Genomic DNA, 19,629 nt, shown 5'->3' with positions numbered 1-19,629 from the left:
AAAGCACAAGTGCTGTCTTCAGTGGGCATTCCACAAATGAGGGACTCCCTTTGCCTCTGCGCCAGCGTCATATTACAGACGTGGGCGCAGAAGCAAAGAAGCTCTCAGGGGGAGCACTGACACTGTCACCCTGATGGCCGCCCTCTTGAGGGAGGAAAGGTGGTCCCATGGACCCCCCCCAGACATCCCCTTGCCGGTGGGTGCAGTCACTCACTGCACCCACCTGCATGGGGATCTCCATTCACTCTTCAAAGTGCAGGTGGGTTGCTTAACACCACAAAGGTTTAACAATAAAGTACTTTTCCCAACATTGATTGTACTCTCTCGTCGGTTGTAGTCTAATATGTAATACTTTGAGATCCGTACACTAAAATCTTTACCCAGTTTGGTGCCTTTTTAATCCTTGATTTCAGCATGAACTGCTCCCAGAGTTTCTTCCAGTAACTTCATGATGTAAGTTGCCTTCCTTAAATAATATTAGCCAGCTAACATTCTGCAAGTGTACCTTTTTAAATCATGGAATCTTACCCGCCCCATCGATTAATTAATTCCTGAGAAAGGTCTTTGTACCCTTTTAAAAAGGACAACCACACTCTTCCAGTAAAACTACAGTATCCCTTTTTTAAGTACCGACCAGAATCTTGTGCACCTGACATAGTAATGGCCGCTAATTAAGAGCCATTTTCTGGGTCTTTTTGAGTAATTTACTAATACAATTTTCCACAGAAACAAAAATGAAAGGATCCACAAGACTAATTTCAGCTAAATATGTTAACATCTTAGATTTCCATCTAAATCACTAGAACTCATAATCCTGCCTCCTAACCAGGTGGGTGGGCATTATGGTTAAGTTTGCCCGGTGTGTGGTTCATAATCATAACATTTCCCAAACACAACAACTTTTTTCAATGAGGGAGGTAGGTATTCATATTTCAGATGTTTGCAATGAAACCAACATACCATCAAAAAGAGAGTTTTATATTCTTACTGAAATATTGTAGGTTTGCAAAATATTGGTATTTTATACCTCTGGTAAGAGGCTTACATGTAATATTGAAGAACAAGGAAGATAGAAGACATCCTTGTTTATTATTTTTAGAGAGCCCGTATATCTATTGGCAGCAAGCCATTTGTATAAATTCTTAGTTTTCACCCTGAATAGTAAGCCTTTAAAGCAGTGCAAAACTCCTAACAGTATTTCCTATATAATAGGAGCTGACATAGTTGTTATGAACTTCATTGTATGCACTATTTGCATTATTTCATCAGACCCTTTCCTATGCTTTATACACCCATTCTGAACCCTGCCAATCCGTAATGACATAACTACGTTTTTGGTAATGTATTAGCATCTACATTTATCAGACAACTATGCCTATCATTTGCAAAGAAGTGTGGATACTTAACTGACTCAAGAAGCAGGATCGGACTGTGCATGGGCAGGGGAAACATGTGAAACAATTGCTTCTTTTATAACTTCCATCAATCAAGGAGGCAGCTCATGGACAGATTCTATAATTGTACCCATTTTTTAAAAGAGTAATAGGAACCTACCTTCAGGCTATCGTCCAATATCTTTATTAGACTCAACAGTAAAAATATTAGGTTGTGTTATCCTCTGTAAACTCGAGACCTGGGCAGAGTCTTAGGGGCTCATTACGATGGCGGAGAGACCGGCTGTGGCGGTCCCTCCGCCATCTGGCTCCCATTTTCCTCCATCACATTAGGATGGCGGGGGAATCGTGCCACAAGCGCGATGGACGCAAAGAGCGCCCACCACGCTTCCGCCACACGCAATCGTTGCTATTGCCTAGCGGAGTGGATCTGACCGGGGATATGGTGGCGTCAGCCAGCCTTTCCATGGCGGTTGAACTGCCATGGAAAGGCTGGCGGAGGCTGGTTTTGGGGGGCCCGCTATGGGCCCCCCCCCGGGGGGCCAGTTGTGCACTGAGGGCATTTCCATGCACAAGGTGGCAGGCACCGCGCGGTGCCTGCCACGTTGTGCAGGGAAATGCACAACATGGCCATTTAACATTGCGGTGGGTGCTGCAGCCAGCAGCACCCGCCGCAATGTTAAATTGCCAGATGCATCTGTAATTATGGGTGGGGACCGCCGCCTGACAGGCGGGCGGTCCCGAACCCGCTACGATGGCAGGGGGACTCAAGTCCACCGGTCATCGTGATCGGCCCCCAAGTCTTTATTTTCTCCAGTCTAGTTCGGCTTTCGGCCAGGGCTAGGGGCTGTAGAACAAACCCTCAACCTCATCCTCATTTTAAGTGAATATGTCAAGACCAGGAGTGGCTTTTATGGACTTCTCCTGTGCCTTTGACCTTGTAGATAGGGATCTATTATGGGATATGATGGAAGAGGCTGGAATTGACCCCCCACCTGCTTGAACTTATAAGGTGCTTGCACCGGGACACTGCAACTTCACTAAGGTACACAAGGACTGGCGGTTGCACTGCCCCAATAGAGGTTGTGATAGGGGTCATGCAAGGCTGCATTTTAGCCCCCTTTCTTTTCTTTTTTTACAATAATTCTCTGGACATAGCATTCAAATCAGGACGCAAAGATGTTCCTAGAATTGGTTCTCAGGTGATACCGGTACTGCTATATGCAGATGATGCAGTCCTTCTAGCTCGGACAGCCAATAGCCTCCAGAAATTCTTATTAAATAGTTTTAATGATTTTATGCTTAAACTTAAAGTGAACCAACAAAAGTCTTTTATCATGCCATGTGGCCCCAGATGTATAAAATCAAAACCTCTTTTTTATAGGGGGTACCCCCCAATGAGAAAGTGTTTACTTTGAATTATTTAGGTCTTTTATGGATACCAGAGAACGATGGGACAGGCCAATGACCAAAAGAGAGCAGAAAATGGAAGTGGCTTCTGATGCAATATTCAGATTCGCCAAAATGCTGGGTCAAAAGCCGATTCGGGACATGCTCCAGCTAGTCAAGAGTAAATGTTTATCTGTAGGCACCTATGGGCCGGCGTCTGGGTTTACACTTTTTCAGGGAAACTCCATGTTGCTGAAAATAGTTGTTTGTGCCGATTACTTGCTGGCCCCAAATCCACTTTGACCTTGATTACACACATGGAATTGGGTTTAGGATTTATTGCAGATCAAGTCAGCTTAGCCCCACTTCTCTTACTGTTAAAGATATGGAATACTCCTAAGGCCCTATTCTCGCAAGGGATGATAGCTGATTGGCTGAATCTAGACAACATGAATGCTATCCCATGGTTGGTCTATCTCTAAAACACCTTTAGTTGATTGGGTCTCAGTCATTTCTTTTATAACCCTGAAAAAAATTCACAGCACAGCAAAGATAGTTAAAGGGGCACATAGAGCTTTTAGAAAAGAAACCAGACTTAAGAAATTACTGGATTTCCCATCTGTCACCAGATATATGGAGATCTCTATATCTATAGGCCTGGAGCCTTATTTAAGCTGTATAACAAATCCTGAGTACAGATTGTACCTCACCAGGTTAAGATTAAATACTATTCATTTTCTTGTGGCCTTTTTCTGTAGACTGTCCTTGGCATGCTTCTCTTCCTTCTGTCCATGCTATGTGATTACTGCTCAAAGTACTATGCACTTTATGTTCTTTTGCACAATGTTTGAATCCCTTAGAATTCAACTTCTACACGCACATCTTTAAAAAAAAGTACTTTGAGTCTCATTAGGAAGGGCTAATTTTTCTGCAAAATGTATCTTCTGTCGAAATTTGTACAGCTGTCCTAAACTATATTATTACCGCTATTAAAATAAGGAAAAACTATGCACTTTAACAGCTGGCCTGATTTTAACTGTTTAAGTAACTATTTGTTTCAGTTTGTCTTTTAAAGGATTTTATATATCCCAATAATAGTCTTTGTTTTATTGCTTTTATTTACCGAAATGTAAAATGTCTTTTTGTGTGCTATTATAGTCATATTTACTGGCCGAATAAAGATACTTTGACTTTACCAATTCATGGTAATACACACAAAATTATCTCCCACCCATTAAACTATGCCAAAGTCCCTACAAAGTCTGATTAAGGTGGTCTTTTGCATTCTTTTCTGCAAAAGTATGTAGGTTTTTCAGTTATACTCAGCAGAATATTTCAATATGGAAACCCGTTTCCTTTGTGTCACAATTATGAGTGGATCAGACTTTTCCAATCCCTCCGAGTTTTCCACAGATGTTTAAAGAGGAAAGAAGAAGTAGAAAATACAGAGATATGTTAATTTAGGTGTCGAATGTACCAAAAGGTGCAGGTTATAGCTCATTTCAATGTGTCTACTCATAACTGGAGTTATTTATTGCATCCAATAATTAATGAACCCCAGGATATTGTTATTTATATGTGTATAAATGACACCCAAACACTGAAGAGTCACTCATAATCGTCACCAGAAGGGCCTACTTATCCCTTGGTGAGCTGTTGTCTGAGGGATACTCCGCTAGACTGACAGACTAGAGCTCATCCTAGTTAGAGATCTTCACCAGGGAGACAGAGAACAAATGCCTCTAACACAAAGTTTTTTCCCAGCGCATTGGGGCCATTTATTTGTATTCCTGGCTTTCCCTGGTAGTCTCAAATAGGAAACAATTACATTGGAATGTCTACCCTGAATTGAGCAGATGGTCTGAGGTACTTTAACTGAGAGCCCAAAGTCAGTTGGGCAATCCGGTCAAAGGTTTTCACTGGTGGACCCAGCACAGTCTCAACTGGTGGAAAAATGGTTGTACACCTTAGTTTAAAGAGAGTAGGGAACCACTACTTTCTCAGACAGGATTTGTCCATCACTTTTTACCCTTTCTCCGGAACTTAAAATAAGCCTCATTGTCATGCTGTCTGAGGCAGTAGATTGCACAAGTCAGGTTCAATAGTAAGCCATATATGTGTACAGGATTAATTGAAGCTCTCCCTAGACCATCAGGTGTGGCTGGATGGCCGTGTCCTGGAGAGTGAGTGGTCTAGCGTACAGGGTCCTTGACTTTTGCACAGACATCCAATATCACTAAGATAGCACTAGTCAACAAGGAGCTAACCAGTATCCATTTTACAAACCCACAAGCAAATTCACCCTGGGTAACGAAGAGTAAATTGAAATTTTTGTTGTTGGTATATCAACCTCTGAAATGATTCAATCAGGTCACAGCAATCACTGCATATGCACACAAAGCTAATTAAGATAAATATGTCATGATGGTAGATGTATGGAATTCACCTCTTTACTTGCAGTCATTGGTTCCAAATGGAGGTCTATGTTGCATGAATCTATCTGCAAAATTGTTGGGGCTAAAGATCAATGTTTGGCAACATAGATATTCAACCAAGTAAGCGTTAGGGAAAGATATAGGGCCAATGCCAGAGCACTCTACAAATACCAGGCTACTATCTAATGACCCAATCCCAGCAAGCCATTGTCTATCATACAAGCGCACAAATCTGAGCACGTCAGTGATAGCCAGACTGCTAAACTCACTTTAGTGAGTGCTTCCTAGATCACCCTCTTTTGTTACTGCAAGACTTTTTCATGGAACTATACTAGGCATTCTGGTGTGGAGAAACAATACTCTCTCTCTAGCCAAGGAACTGGTCCATGTAGGGTTTCCACAGAGGTTCTGTTAAAGTGTGCTTGTAGAAAAATTGAGAGCAGGAATTTTATGCTGCATTTATACTCCTTATAGCAGCCGCATATAGTAATTAATAATTTGTGTTTGGAAAAGCATTGCATACATCTTAATGTATGCAGCACAATCTAATATTGTATTTCCTGGTCTGCCCTTTTTCCAACCTCTGCCTGACAACAACAAAAACAACTATCTGCCCCATTTCCATTGTAAGTACCTTCTTGTAGACAATGGGATTCCCTACACATGGATCCATACTTCTGGTCTCATCATTCAGTTTTATCCTAATTATTATTTGCAGATTCATGGAATAAAGGGACCCTACTCAAGTATGTGATAACTAACCTAAATGCTTGTCGCTCACCTGAGACAGCACAGATTTTTGATTCCTGTTCTTACTCAATGCAATTTTTATTCTTCCTTGTCCCCAGCACTTGAGATTTCCTTACTACCCATTTGCTTGTCATTCATGCCCCCAGCATTTACAATAATAAGTGGTTTGGCACAAACAGCATAGATGCCACCATATGTAATGTTTTTACTGACGCAAATTCTATTCCATATTTTTTACACTGATTTATTTACGGATTTCCTGGGTGGAAAGTTATGCCAACCTACTCTCAAGCCCAGGACTTTATGGTTTAAGTATGTTCTTTGCTTTGACTGTTGCAACCCCCCACCCTTTGGTCTACTCTTTTTCCAGACACACTGTATGTACCCAATGCGACCTACAGCCACTTAGGTAAGCCTTGTGGTTTTATGCAGCTTTTTTCTTGGATTTTATCCACTAAAAAAAGAAACTAATGTGTACATTTTTTTCAATATATACTACTTCAACTGTCCCCTCCACTCCTCGTCCTGATAAAGACCCCTGTATATACCACACCATTTGGGCAGATTATCCACTAAAATCCATCTTTTTTTCAAATGTATTTCAAATTATGACCTGGACACTTTTGATCATCCTTACTAGCGAATCTGTTTCACAGCCAGATCTTGTTTTTGTGTTTCAAAATCATGTATTGATCATGTTTTTATTAATCTGCAAGTCGTGAGCAGTGTCTGATCACCTCAACTATCATTTTAAAACCTGAAATATTGTTTAACAATATATTGTACGCAAATGATTAGATAAGCAGATATATTCTGAAATAAGTAGACTTCCAGTTTAACTTATTATTGCAAATTGTGTCATATTTTCTGACAGATGGCAAGTTGCTTTTTGCATATCTTGGATATGGACCTATTCTTTGTCACTATATTATACAAAACAAGTAACTAGAAAATTAAACAGTAGGATCAGTTGTTTCCTATAACTTTTATTCACAAAGCATAATCACAAAGTTCACAATTGTGCCATTCCATCTTCAGCTCAGTTCTTCTATTAGTAATGGATTTGCCATAATTGGCACTGAAAACAGCAATAAAGTGACATCTTTTTATGAGCAAGCATTTCACTTTTACCCGAAGAAGCAAGTAAAAAGTAAGATGTGAATCAAATAAGATCCTGGAATGCATTTTGACACAGCAACAATGTAAAGGTATGATGAGCTTTACATTTGTAATTAGTTTTTCTGATATAAACAAAAACACGTATTCCTACCAGAATCAACTCCTCATAGGTAATGAAGAGAAAATTGAAATCCTCCTTGTTGGTATACCAGCCTCTGACATGATCAAACCAGGTCCCAGCAAACACTGCACACAAAGCAGATTAATATGTTATGATGGTAGAGGATCATCCCTATTGTTTCATAGAAAATAATAGAGAACTTAAAATAAAAGCCGTTAGGGATTAATGTTAAATTAAATTAATTTATTTTAACTTCAAAAAATTATTTAATGTTCTGAAAAATATATAAATAAAATCTAATAGTTTATTATAAAATATTTTAATAACCAAGAGCGGTCAACCTCGAAGCTGGGAAACCAGGTTTGAGTCCCCGCAGTTAAGCTCAACATCTTATGATTCTGAGCAAATCACTTAACCTCCCCGGGCCTAATAAGATTCACGTGTCCTTCTGTAATGCAACTGGTGCTTTTTTAAAGCACTCTGATACTTTCGGGTCGAGTTCGCGCTATATATAAAAAAATGTAGAAATGAATGTAATTTAGTTTTATTAAGTTTGCCCAGATAACAAATAAATATGAACTTTATAATTTAGGTGGTGTGTTTTCCAATAATAAGAAAAATTGTTTAAATTTAATACATTCAAAATAATTCAATGTTAAATTCAATGTTAAATTAATAATGCTGTAGATTTTGTTTTATTTTGTTCTATATTTTAAATAAATATTTTGCATGAATTAAAATTCATATTTATCTTTAAAAATATTTACTAAGTATCTTTAAACAATAATACACTTTCAAATGTTTCCCTATACTTGACCATAGAGATATCTCCACTCCGGTGGATTAGATCTCTCACTATGTGTGAAAAGTAACAAGTAGTAACTTTAGCTTTGTAAATTAGGCTCCAATCCCGGAATTAAGGGGGAAAGACATGTAAACCTACATTTTGTAGTACATTTACACTTGTAAATGGAGAATACCCTAAAGTAGTACATTTAACACAAAGTGTAAGTGTAAACTATATCCTCAAAGAGTGCAAGTTATTTGGGGTAAAGGGAAGCCTTCTGCATTCACTCACAGGTCACAGCTATTCCCACTATGATGTTGAACACAAAGGTTTTTGTAAGACAGTTATTGTTCTTTGCCCTTTTGCCCACTTACATTTAGTCTCATGAAATACACAACCAATTAGGCAGTTGGTGAACAGATTTAAAAAATAGCTATGAAACCTTGTGTTGGGCCTTCAATTAGATTAATCCAACATAAATTATTGTCTGGCTTAACTTTAAACAAATCAAAGTCTGTCGTGGCCATATAATGGTCTGCACAAATGTCACTCTAGGCTCCTTCTGTGATAGCGAATGCTCTAGCACTGTTCCAGTACTCTTGTTTTCTAATGGGATGCATCCTCTAACTTGCATGATGTGTGGCTCATCGTTATGGGGTGGAGAATAACTACCACTTCCCTCGGGAGGGCCTTTTCAAGTGGGCATAAATCGACCTAGGAGCCGCATGGGACTACTTAACACCATCCACAGTGGGGCCCAGTGTGCACATGGGGTAGAACTAGTCTGTGTGGCTTTGTGTGCATGTGCTTCTCACATCTGTCCTCTGAAGGAAAGGTATGGGTTGATAGCAGGGTAGGTGCTGTACAGTACTGAACTCATTCGTAGGACAGCCTTAAGGAACTCCTGAAAAGTCAAGAATCCTACTAAGCTCTTCCCACCAGACTAACTGAACCAGCTTGTTTTCTTATCAACCAAAATACGTATAACCGTATTCTATACCAACACTGCTGCCATCCAATAGCACAGGGTGTTAGGACAACCAACCAATAGAATAATACACATTCTATCTTGTGTGCCCTCCATTTCCTTTAATCACAGGGACACATTCATGAAAGCAAATCGATACATAACTTAAGTATCTGCATAACAACAATTAACATACTTTCTTCTAGACTAGAAACTGCATGTGGTAGTGTACGACTAATTGCAACACATATCTAGCACTACAACCTGTCTCTGGGTTCATAGGAATGGCATACTACCCTTCCATGCTACCCTTCTGAAAAGTACTTCAATGCCTCTTCAGGGGTATTATGCACTATATAAATCTACAACACAATGTTTACAACATCCTTACATATGAAAGCCTGCATCTAGAAACACACACACTGAGAGAGTACAGTAATATAGTGCATGGTAGTTGGTGTGTGTTTACATAAGAACAAACCAGCTCCTGTTTACAAAGTCAGGCCCCTTGGGTGCACAAACTAATAATGAGTGGATGATTGAGTATGGGATCATTTTCATTTCCCAAAGTGAGCTGGACTGATACTAGGCTCTATCGAAATATTTCAACTATATTAAAACGAAACATGTGAAATTGCTAGGACACGGCTAGCCATCTTGCCTTGATTCCAATGAGTCTTGTCTAAGGTTCCAGAGCCTGTTCCCATTTGATGCAGAGCTGTATCAATGGGTCTGGGGTATTTAATACAGAAGGATCTATCTATCTGTATCTCCATGGTGATCTTTGGTTCGAGCATATTGAATGTTGCCACTGTAATCAATTTGTCTTTGCATGCCTCAAGCTTAACTGTGGTAATTTCTAAAATTGTGATTTCTCCTATGAGCAATATATTATGAATTGCTTAAAAGCTATGATAGGGTTCCCTTCCCAGACACCTCTCAGTTTGGAGATAATGATTAAGGCGGAAGCGCTCTAGCCATGACACCTGTTGTAGCTATGTCCTGTGCCAAGGCAGGGTCTCACAGAGAAAAAGAGAGTGGGCAATGTAAGGAGAGAGACAGAGCAAGAGATAAGTGAGGTACAGAAATACAGGTAAGTAGAAAGGTAGAGAGTGATGAGTAAGGAATAGGTAGAGAAAAGAAGAGATAGGCAGAGAGAGGTGGAAATTAAGAAACACAGGAGGAATCGGGGAAAATGAGATGGAGAGAGCAAGAGTGGGGAAACAGAGTGAGAGGGAGAGAGAGCTTCTGACTGTTTTAACCATTTTACCAGGGGCCCACTGGGAGGTGGGTGCCCTGGGCAATCACCCATTTTGCCCATGTATTAAAATGTATCTGCTTGCAGGTGGGATAACCCTCCCACTGGACACACCATAGTGCTCAGTCCCCACAAATATGTGAATTTCTTGTGGTCAGGAGTAGGTCTTGTAGTTTTACAGGGCTATGTAGCTAATTTAGTATCCTGTGTCGCTCTTGAAGCAGCAGTTCGAATCTGACACTGGGTTCATCCTGATCCTCAAAAATCCAATCGCTATTGTTGCTCAATAAAATAGAGTAATGTCTACTAGTTCCAAGTCACAATAATATGTTGACAGCATGTGATAGCTCACCCACCCAAAGGAAGTTTAGAGTTGAGGACTGAAAATTCTTGAGAGAGTTTAGGGGGAATGTCATAGGGAAATAACGCTTTATACATGGAAGGTGTGAAAGTAATCATGTTAAATAATGAGCCACCTAATGCTGTTGATAGCGGCAACCTACACCAGCCTCCCCGTATCGTGTCGCTTTAGTTGAAACGGCGGATTACATTTTGGTCTCTGATTTCTTGTTTATCAGATGTAATGTGCATACGCAGATATCTGAAGAGTTTGAAAGCACATTTGACTTTGGAGTTAGTTGGGCTCTTATTATGACAGCCCATAAAAGGGGCATAAGCATCTTCCCCAATTTACTCCGAGACCAGAAGTGGCACAATATATTTGCAACATCTGAATTACCATTGTTATTGAACTCTCTGGGTCTTGAAAGTATAGGAGCATGTCCTCCACACAGAGGAATAGTCTTCCTCACATCCAATAATCAATTCGAAATCTCTGGTCTGTACATTCCATGTAACCCACTCTGCAAGTGGCTCGATCATTAAAGTGAAGAGCGAGGGGGAGTAGACAACCCTTTTGGGTGCCCTGCATGATTGAGAAAGGTGGGAAAGCTACCCGTTTACCCACACTTGTGCCCACAAAGCCAAGTAGATGTGAAAAAAGTTTATACAAACTAGAGGGCTATTTTTCATGCGGATCAGCGAGCTGGAACATGAAAGGACACTAGACTGAGTAGAAAGTCATATAAATGTCCACCAGAAGCAGGGTGCAGGGTTTCTTGACGTCCTTAGCCCAGGCTAGTGTGACACTCAGGCATCACAGTAAATGATGTGAGCTCCTCCAAGGCATGTAAGCAAAAGAGAAACAAATGATGGACAGAATGCGGAACAAATCAAACATTTACCCCCAGACAACAGATCTGGTTTAAATCCATTGTTCCCAGATCAATTATTATTATACGTCCCTAGGCACAAACACTACTATTCTAGTCCTTCTCAATCAGGAATTATACTTAATAGATGTTTTAGGTAATCCCCAATGGTAGCCTACAAGAGGGGTAGGCCTCACTGGAGTGAAAAAAGAAATAGAGAGATTTTAACTACCAGGACACGTAAAAATAAAAAGAATATGTCCTGCCTTTTATTTACACAGCACCCTGTCCTATGGGCTACCTAGGATATGCCTTAGGCGCGACATATGTAATAAAAGGGAAGTTTAAGCCCTGGTAAAGGGTTTTAAATTCCAAATCGACAGTGAAACGGCGCATACAGGGTCTGAAGCGGCAGGCCTGAGACATGTTTGAAGGGCAAATTAAGTTGGAGGCACAATCACTGCTGCAGGCCAACTAGTAGCCTTTAATGTATAGGCCCTAAGGCACATATAGGGCGGCATTAGGCTGTTTGTCCGAATCCGTGACGGAACCCGCGCTTCCGACCGACTCAGAAACATTTCCGACCAACCGATTTTGATGTTAGGTAACCGTTCGGTCCTTCTGACCGGCATTCAGAGGAACCGAGTCGGTCAGAGCCAACTCGTACGGCTCTATGGACCGCGTTTCCGAACGACAGATTACAATGTCGGATTCGGACAGCCTTTCCAACTTGGTTTGTCCGACATTGATCGGATGTTGGAAACCAACTTTGGGGGCCCGTAGCAGGCCCCCCTTCACCCGGAGGACTCTGGTTGCAGCCCGTGGGGATACCCAAGGGCCCCTCTTTGCAACCATGCACAGTGTGGCAGGCACCATGGGGTGCTCACCAAAGGGTGCACGGTTTTCCGCAACAACCCCATTTTTCAATGGGAGCATGTGTTGTCGGTCAGAACACAGGCTCCCATTGAAGTCAGGGGTGTTCGGAACCAACGTAATCATCGGTTGGACTCCCCGAATCCGATTCGGTTGGAAACCATTCCGACTCCAAGTCAGTCAGAATGCTTTCCGACTGACATTGCAATGAGGCCCTAGGTGCGCTTTACTAGGGACTTACAAATTAATCAAATATGATGATTGTGGATACACCAATGCTACCATGGGGGGAGTGAGCACATGCACCCTAGCACTGGTAAGCAGTGGTAAAGTGCCCAGAGTCCAAAGGCCAACAAAACAGAATGGCAAAAAGTGAGGCAAAGCAGACAAAAGGTTTGGGAAAAGACCATTCTAAGGCTGAAAGAGCTAACAGGTAGACTTCAAAAGACATCTGCTCTAGCACTTGCAGTCTCCTTTTCGATATTTGATTTACATGTTTGCATTACTTACACTGTATATTCTGCCACAATGCATTTATCATGTGGTTACTGCTTCATTTAAGCGCAGATATAGCTCTGATATTTCCGTATATATGCATCCAACCATTTCTTTACACTTCCAACCCCTGAGCTAATAAGCTGTCCTTGTTGAAAAAGTGGTCTAGCAGTAGCTTGGCAGTGGACAGACTGTTGTCTTGATTCTAGGGTGTATAAAAAAATACCTTATGTAGCACTATCTGACATGCAAATAAGGATGTTTATTTCTACAGTATTGCTTCCTCTGAGCGCAGGCTATCTAAGAAGTCTAATATATGTTCCTAAAACCCTGAATGAAAATGATGACCTTGACCTAAAACATCCCATTGCTCCATCTCCTACTTCTTTGAATCTTTGAATGACCCTCTCCTTGCTTTCTAGTCTCTGCATGCATAGAGCCTACTCTAAGTCATGTGCATTTTTTGCATTAACCTCTATTATTATATTTCTGCAAATTACTCCCATATTGTCTCAGCTCATCTCAAAGATCATAACCTGTCCTCCTTCGAAAGCCATACCCTGCAACCTAACAAGACCTAATCTCTGCTACTTTGTCTGTTAATCCTACCAAACATGTGCATGAGCTCACATAATAATATCTGCATAATTTATAGAGCGTGACAGCTACCTCAAACAGAGGTGTCTCAGCGCTTAGCGGGAACGCAGTAGAGAGAGATTTACCCTGATTCTAGATTTGGCTAAAAAACCAAGTCTTCAAAGTCTTTCTAAATTCACGTTCAGATTGGATCAGGTGCAAGTTGGTAGGCAGGGAATTCCACAATCTGGCTGTTACCACCGTGAAAGATCTGCCCCCTATGCGTGACTTTGTATAGCGAGGTTCACAGAGCAGGTGCTGAGAGTTTGACCTTAATGACCGTTTTTGTTGGTAGAGGCATAACTGATGCTTAAGGTAACTAGGACATCTGCCTCACAGTGTCCGGAAGGCCATGGTCAGGGCCTGGAACATACTCCCAACTAATTTAATCTACCAGAAAGACACTGGAGTAAATGCGTGGAATGGTCTCCTTCAGAGCACAAGACTAATCCCAATAATCAATAATAACGAATAACCATGGCTAACCAGTGGATTAACCATTAACTGTGGATTCAGGAGCAGCTTGCTACCCGGCGTAGGGCTCGTCAATTCCTCATTAGAGGTAGCAATGCTATATGAATGTAATTACAACACAATTCAATCATTTGTAGAACCAGAATGAAAACATGGTTATTTACTGTTCTGACATCAGAGCAGTGAACAAACAGGCCCTGTAGTCAATGCTTAGTTTGATGCTGATCGATCATTTATTTCAGATCATCGGGTTTTTGATGGAGATTGTGGCATAGCAGATTATCATCCACTGCCATTATTTTCTTCTGCCTAGCTCAGGTCTCAACAGATATAACAAAGATATGGCCTGGCTTAGGAGATTCAGTGAAGGCCCAATGGATGGTGGGGGGAAATGGCAGAATACCAAGTATTTGAAAATCTATTAAACAATATGACAAGATGGTGTAGCAAGTTAAACACTCACCACTGGCCCTGACATCTGTGTGTGATGCTGGAGGTCCTGTAAACCAGGGGGGAGAGTGATATGTTTCTTCAACAACAAGAACGAGCTAGTTACCATGTCTTCAGCCCACTTCTATTGTGCATTGTGTAGTCTCTCTGGATAGAAAAACCCAATAGTTTTTTTAAAGATCCCACAACCACCAACCTAGTTGGTGGCATGCTGCATCATCGGGTTCCTACTTAGGTGGGAACCTGATGATGAAGCATGGTACTGACGTGGTGGAGAGACTCAGTCTCTACATTCTGACATACTGTTCTCCCAAGGCACAGTTCTGTTTCCAAACAGAATCCCTGCAACAATTTTCATTTCCAATAAAGTAAACCCAGCCCTCAATCACTTATAGTGCATTAATACAGCCATAAAAGGCCATATACAGTTAATTAATAGTTACAATAAAATTAAGAGAGGGAAAGTCAGAGTGAGGTAGGGAATGGAGGGTGTAGACCACTTTGTAAGCATGAGAAAGGATGTCTGAAAGAGGTGGGTTATGGTGATACAGGTTTTATTGGGTGGTCACCAAACAACTACTCTGTCTCTGCATAGACATTCCACAGGATCAGCTAACATGAGTGTGTTAGCGTTAATGGGTCACATGGAATACACAATGTAAACTTGTAGGTGGATTAACAATCATAAACAGTGAATGTACAACCTTAACCCCTTCCCCGCTCATGACGGAGCCGCTCCGTCATGAGCCACGGTTGCCGTGTGCTCATGACGGAACGGTTCCGTCATGTCACGGCCGTTGGCGGCCGCTCCGCCTACGCGGCGCTGTTTCCCCGCCTGTGCGGGGGGACAACGCAAATGGGCGGAGTCATGACGGAACCGTTCCGTCATGAGCACAGCTCAACCGTGGCTCATGACGGAGCGGCTCCGGACCTCCAGCGCCGCGGCGGAATTCCCGCCGCGGCGAAAGGGTTAAGGTATGTGTTCCACTTTAAGGTTCCAAGTGACATCATAGACAATTTTACCTTCAACTATCTGACCACATTGAGGGAAAGAACTGCTTCATACAGTCAACTTAGTCTGGTTGCGGGAGGGCTTGGACTGCTAGTTCACCCTGGACTGTTTCTATTGGAGTAGGATCAAGACTGCTTTCTGTTGTAAGTGATTCAGGTAGGCAGCAAGACACGTCTTCAGGTTACAAGATAGATTTATTAAGATAGCACAGCAGAGATAAACACTTCGCTAGCTGACCAGACCATCAACTGCCAAGACTGGAACCCTCACATAGCAGATAGAACACTCATAGGTACTATGGGAGGTTGAGAAGATAGAAACACAAAGAAGGGACTACTGACACCAAATAGCCATAATGAAGTAAGCACATATATACAACATATCTTCTTCCTTTACAAAGAAAACACAATAAAATCTTTAAACACATAACAAGAGCTTAAAGCATTGAAAACAACAGCAAGGAAACATAAAACATGTAGGAGGTCAGCGACCTCTTGGACTTCCAGATCACGAAGGCAAAGGGGCAGGATATGATGAGGATCATAATGAGGATCATGATGAGGATCATGATGAGGATCATGATGACCACCTTCTCCCCTTCGATTGACGAAAAACGCGAAGAGACAGTCTACTCTCTACAATCCGTCCTTGTGGCCATCAAAAACGGGAAGAGACAGTTTACGTTCTCCGATCAGTTTTTTGTCCGTAGCGGCTTACCGCTCATAGTTGAAGATATAAGAGTTCAACAAGCGCCTCCAATGCTCAAAAGTTCTGGAAGAATGCTCCCTAAGAAAAATTTGAGCCAGTTTTCTAACAGTCCAAGATGACGTTCTGGTTCTTTTCTTGGGTTATGGGCCTCTAGATGTGGTTCGGGCCTCTAAGTTACCTTTAAATTTAATTTCTTTGTTGACAAACTGTCTCAGTACTATGGGCTAAAAGGCCCGGCTCTAGACGCGGAACGTTTGTCCCGGTTGAAAGAACCCCCTTGTCACGATTTTCTATCGTGGTACTGGAACTCTTGTCATCACGAATCTCGGTCGTGAACTCACCCGGTCAAGAGACACACACATTTTTTTTTTCCTATCTCGGTTCTAGGACATCCATTGTCCTCCGCTAGATAAGTTGGAACCATTGTTCTCTCCTTTTTGTCCCTTTCCGGTTCTGGGACATTCTTTGTCCTCTCCCAGTTTCTGGTTTTGCCGGTCCTGGGACTAGCATTGTCCTCTCCCGGTCTCTGCCGGCCTCTGCCGGTCCTGGTCCAAGGCTCACTTCCGCAGTCCATAGTTTTCCCCTGAAGTGGGGTTAGGTTTGCAATATCTTCCCTAAACAAATATTAAAATAGGAATTTCTACTTTGCAATTTTCCCATTTGCAATTCATCTCATGAAATTACAGTCTTTCGAAATTTTTGAATGGTGGCACCTTTTCTTATGACTTTAAGTCTGATTTTCTTTTTTTTTCCTTTTTTGTATATATATATATATATATATATCTGCCACACTTGCTTTTGAGCAACTCTCTGTCAATGCTGGAATTAAATGAATTACTCTCTCCAGAAGTTGATGGTGGCTGCTTAATAAGCTTTTCCGATTTAATTTGCGATACAGAACCAATAAAGTACTCCTTTTTGCGCTTCTTCTGTGACTTTACCATATATATGTGCCATAGAACATTACCATCAAACAATTTACTGTCACGGTTCTTAACTTTCACATTTCTAGATCTCTGTCCGTGTTTTAGAACACTCTCACTTTTACCCCGAATCCTTTAGTTCTTTTGAAGTCTGAAAAAAATCCATATTGTGACCAACGTATTCTTGCTCTATTAAAAATGAGCCACGCAGAAAATATTTCAGAAGTCCACAAGGTGGCACTGTTCTCACAGATTTACACAGTTAAAATGTGACACGCATCTGATGCGATGTAAATTGAATGTTCCTTTAAACTAATGTGTCTTCACAAAGATGTAGATACAGAGAGTTCACAAAGCATCTTCCTTTGAAGAAAACACTAAGAGCATGACGCGAGATCGGGGACAGACACTACAGCGTGTGAGGAATCAATGTGGCAATGCTACTCTCACCTCATACCAATGTGGGTGTGTCCGTTTCTTTCCAAGAGGTGGCACTCAGTGTATTCGCACAATTCCATCCGCCGCTTCAACTATGCCACTGTTTCTCGGTACACGGGACGGATATCTTCACACAATTGTGATCGGTGTTCCCGTAACCAAGGGAACGGGGCAACAAGATGGCTGCCTGACGTCGCGTGTTGCGCGATGACGTGCCCACCCTGGCTACGAGGAAAGCTTTCTTCCAGAAGCAGTAGTAAAAACGATAGAATTACATTACTGTGACGGTAGGCACATGGCGTTAAACATGGAATGTCTTGCTTCTCCACTGAAACCCACGGAGATTCTAAGATGTCATCAGTATGAGGATGGCAGCAAAATGGGAAGGATCTGTCTGAACAACACCGGTAAGACGAAGACTTGGACATGCCTCGCTTTTCTCTTCACCAGTCTCGTTTTTTTTTTTTTTTACACCACATTGTCTACCTTGTCACACGATATCTATAAGATACGTCTCACAGCTTGCCTCAGTCGATTACTGCAATATGCTGTTCCAAACATAGGTTAGCTTAAATTAAACCAGTAAATTGCTTTGGGAACAAGATTGGTTTAAAATCTGTCCATCTCAATTATACATACGCTTTTGACGCTTCCAACCGCTTTTACTGACATGTCACATAGTATCAATATTCTTTTGACGAGATGAGCTCTTGGGGAAGTGTGGCTCGGAACAGAAACACTAGAAAATCCCTCGCAGTAGCAGGGAGTCAAACGTGCAGGGAGGAATTAAAGGATCGGTACTCACAGGCAAAACGGGAATTTCTCTCCACAACTGACAGACGGTAGAAGAACTTGAAACAGGTTTCTTCTTTTTCTTTCTCAGTTCTTTTTTTTGCTTATGATTCTGTCCTCTTTGGGGTAACTGAGGCGAGCAACATTAAAAGTACTTTGCTTTCATCTCGCCCATTTCTCAGCTCAAGCACTTCTTTAGTTCAGGTTAGCGGCAACAGATGAGGAATCAGGAAATGGTGATTTCAGCCCTTATTTCACTCACAGTTAGGGTACTTCCGGCTGGTTACTTTTTCTCTTTTTTTTTTTTCGTGTCTCACAGGTTTCCAATACGTTTCCTTCTTTCACGCAGCAGGTTTCTTTAAGTTTTCCGGCATACCAGAGGTATCTAGTTTCCTTTTCCAGATGCTTTCAGCCACAGATGGATGACAAGGTGTCTTGGGTTCTTGGTTCTTGGTGCGAAGTGTTACTCGTGCTGCGCTGTGCTTCTGCCTTGGTCTGGTCAGCCAAATCGTCGCCAAAATGTTGTTAGTGATTCAGGTAGGCAGCAAGACACGTCTTCAGGTTACAAGATAGATTTATTAAGATAGCACAGCAGAGATAAACACTTCGCTAGCTGACCAGACCATCAACTGCCAAGACTGGAACCCTCACATAGCAGATAGAACACTCATAGGTACTATGGGAGGTTGAGAAGATAGAAACACAAAGAAGGGACTACTGACACCAAATAGCCATAATGAAGTAAGCACATATATACAACACTTTCCATACAAATGGGTCCAAACTGAGTTGGCATGATGGCAAAAAGAATGATGGGTTGGAACCTACTACCCCTAGCAAATGCCAGTTGTCAGAATTATTGGTGCATTGGAGGTTGATTGAGTCACTCTTCCATAAATATGTGCAAAATTAAGAGGTAGTGATCAGATACCACATGTGGATGTACCTAAGGAGATACATATGGAGAGAGTTTTTGTGACATAAAGAAAACGTCTATCCTCGAGCATGTTGTAGGTCAGTACGAATATAAAGTGAATATAGAATGTATATTGCGTGAATGCCGCAAGGCCTCCAGTAGACCTAATGAAGGCTTTATTTACAACCAAGCAGCACAAGACATCCCATATAAGGGGCAAAAGCCACACATGAAAACTCCTTGCTTAGTTCAATGGTGAGAATAATAACCCGCCTAAGATAAATGGTCCTTACCAGATAACAAGTTCGAGAAGTAGGTGTGTGAACACAGTAGGATTATCTATATTTGGATCATATATATTACATCATGTACTTGCCATAGTATTTGTTGACAGCCTGGTGATGATCCAACACCCCTTACTATCAGTTTGCCGTTCTGGACTTGCCAATCAGGTCCCTTGACCAACGCCTCACCTCCCCTG

At 41.6% G+C, this 19,629-nt stretch overlaps 1 protein-coding gene across 3 annotated transcripts in view; it reads right to left on the bottom strand.

Moving 5' to 3' along the window:
* Positions 1-19,629, bottom strand: part of LOC146817848 (amine sulfotransferase-like) — a 315,351-nt gene that overhangs the window by 167,138 nt on the left and 128,584 nt on the right. For all 3 annotated transcript variants that reach the window (XM_085611313.1, XM_085611315.1, XM_085611314.1), the window contains one exon: positions 7,239-7,333. In XM_085611313.1, coding sequence (XP_085467439.1) covers positions 7,239-7,333 — 95 coding nt within the window. The remainder of the gene's footprint in view (positions 1-7,238; positions 7,334-19,629) is intronic.

The sequence above is a fragment of the Triturus cristatus genome, chromosome 6 (assembly GCF_964204655.1).
Source record: "Triturus cristatus chromosome 6, aTriCri1.1, whole genome shotgun sequence".
NCBI classification, from domain to species: domain Eukaryota; kingdom Metazoa; phylum Chordata; class Amphibia; order Caudata; family Salamandridae; genus Triturus; species Triturus cristatus.
The sequence above is the reverse complement of the archived record's forward strand: the minus strand, read 5'-3'. Positions and strand labels throughout refer to the sequence as shown.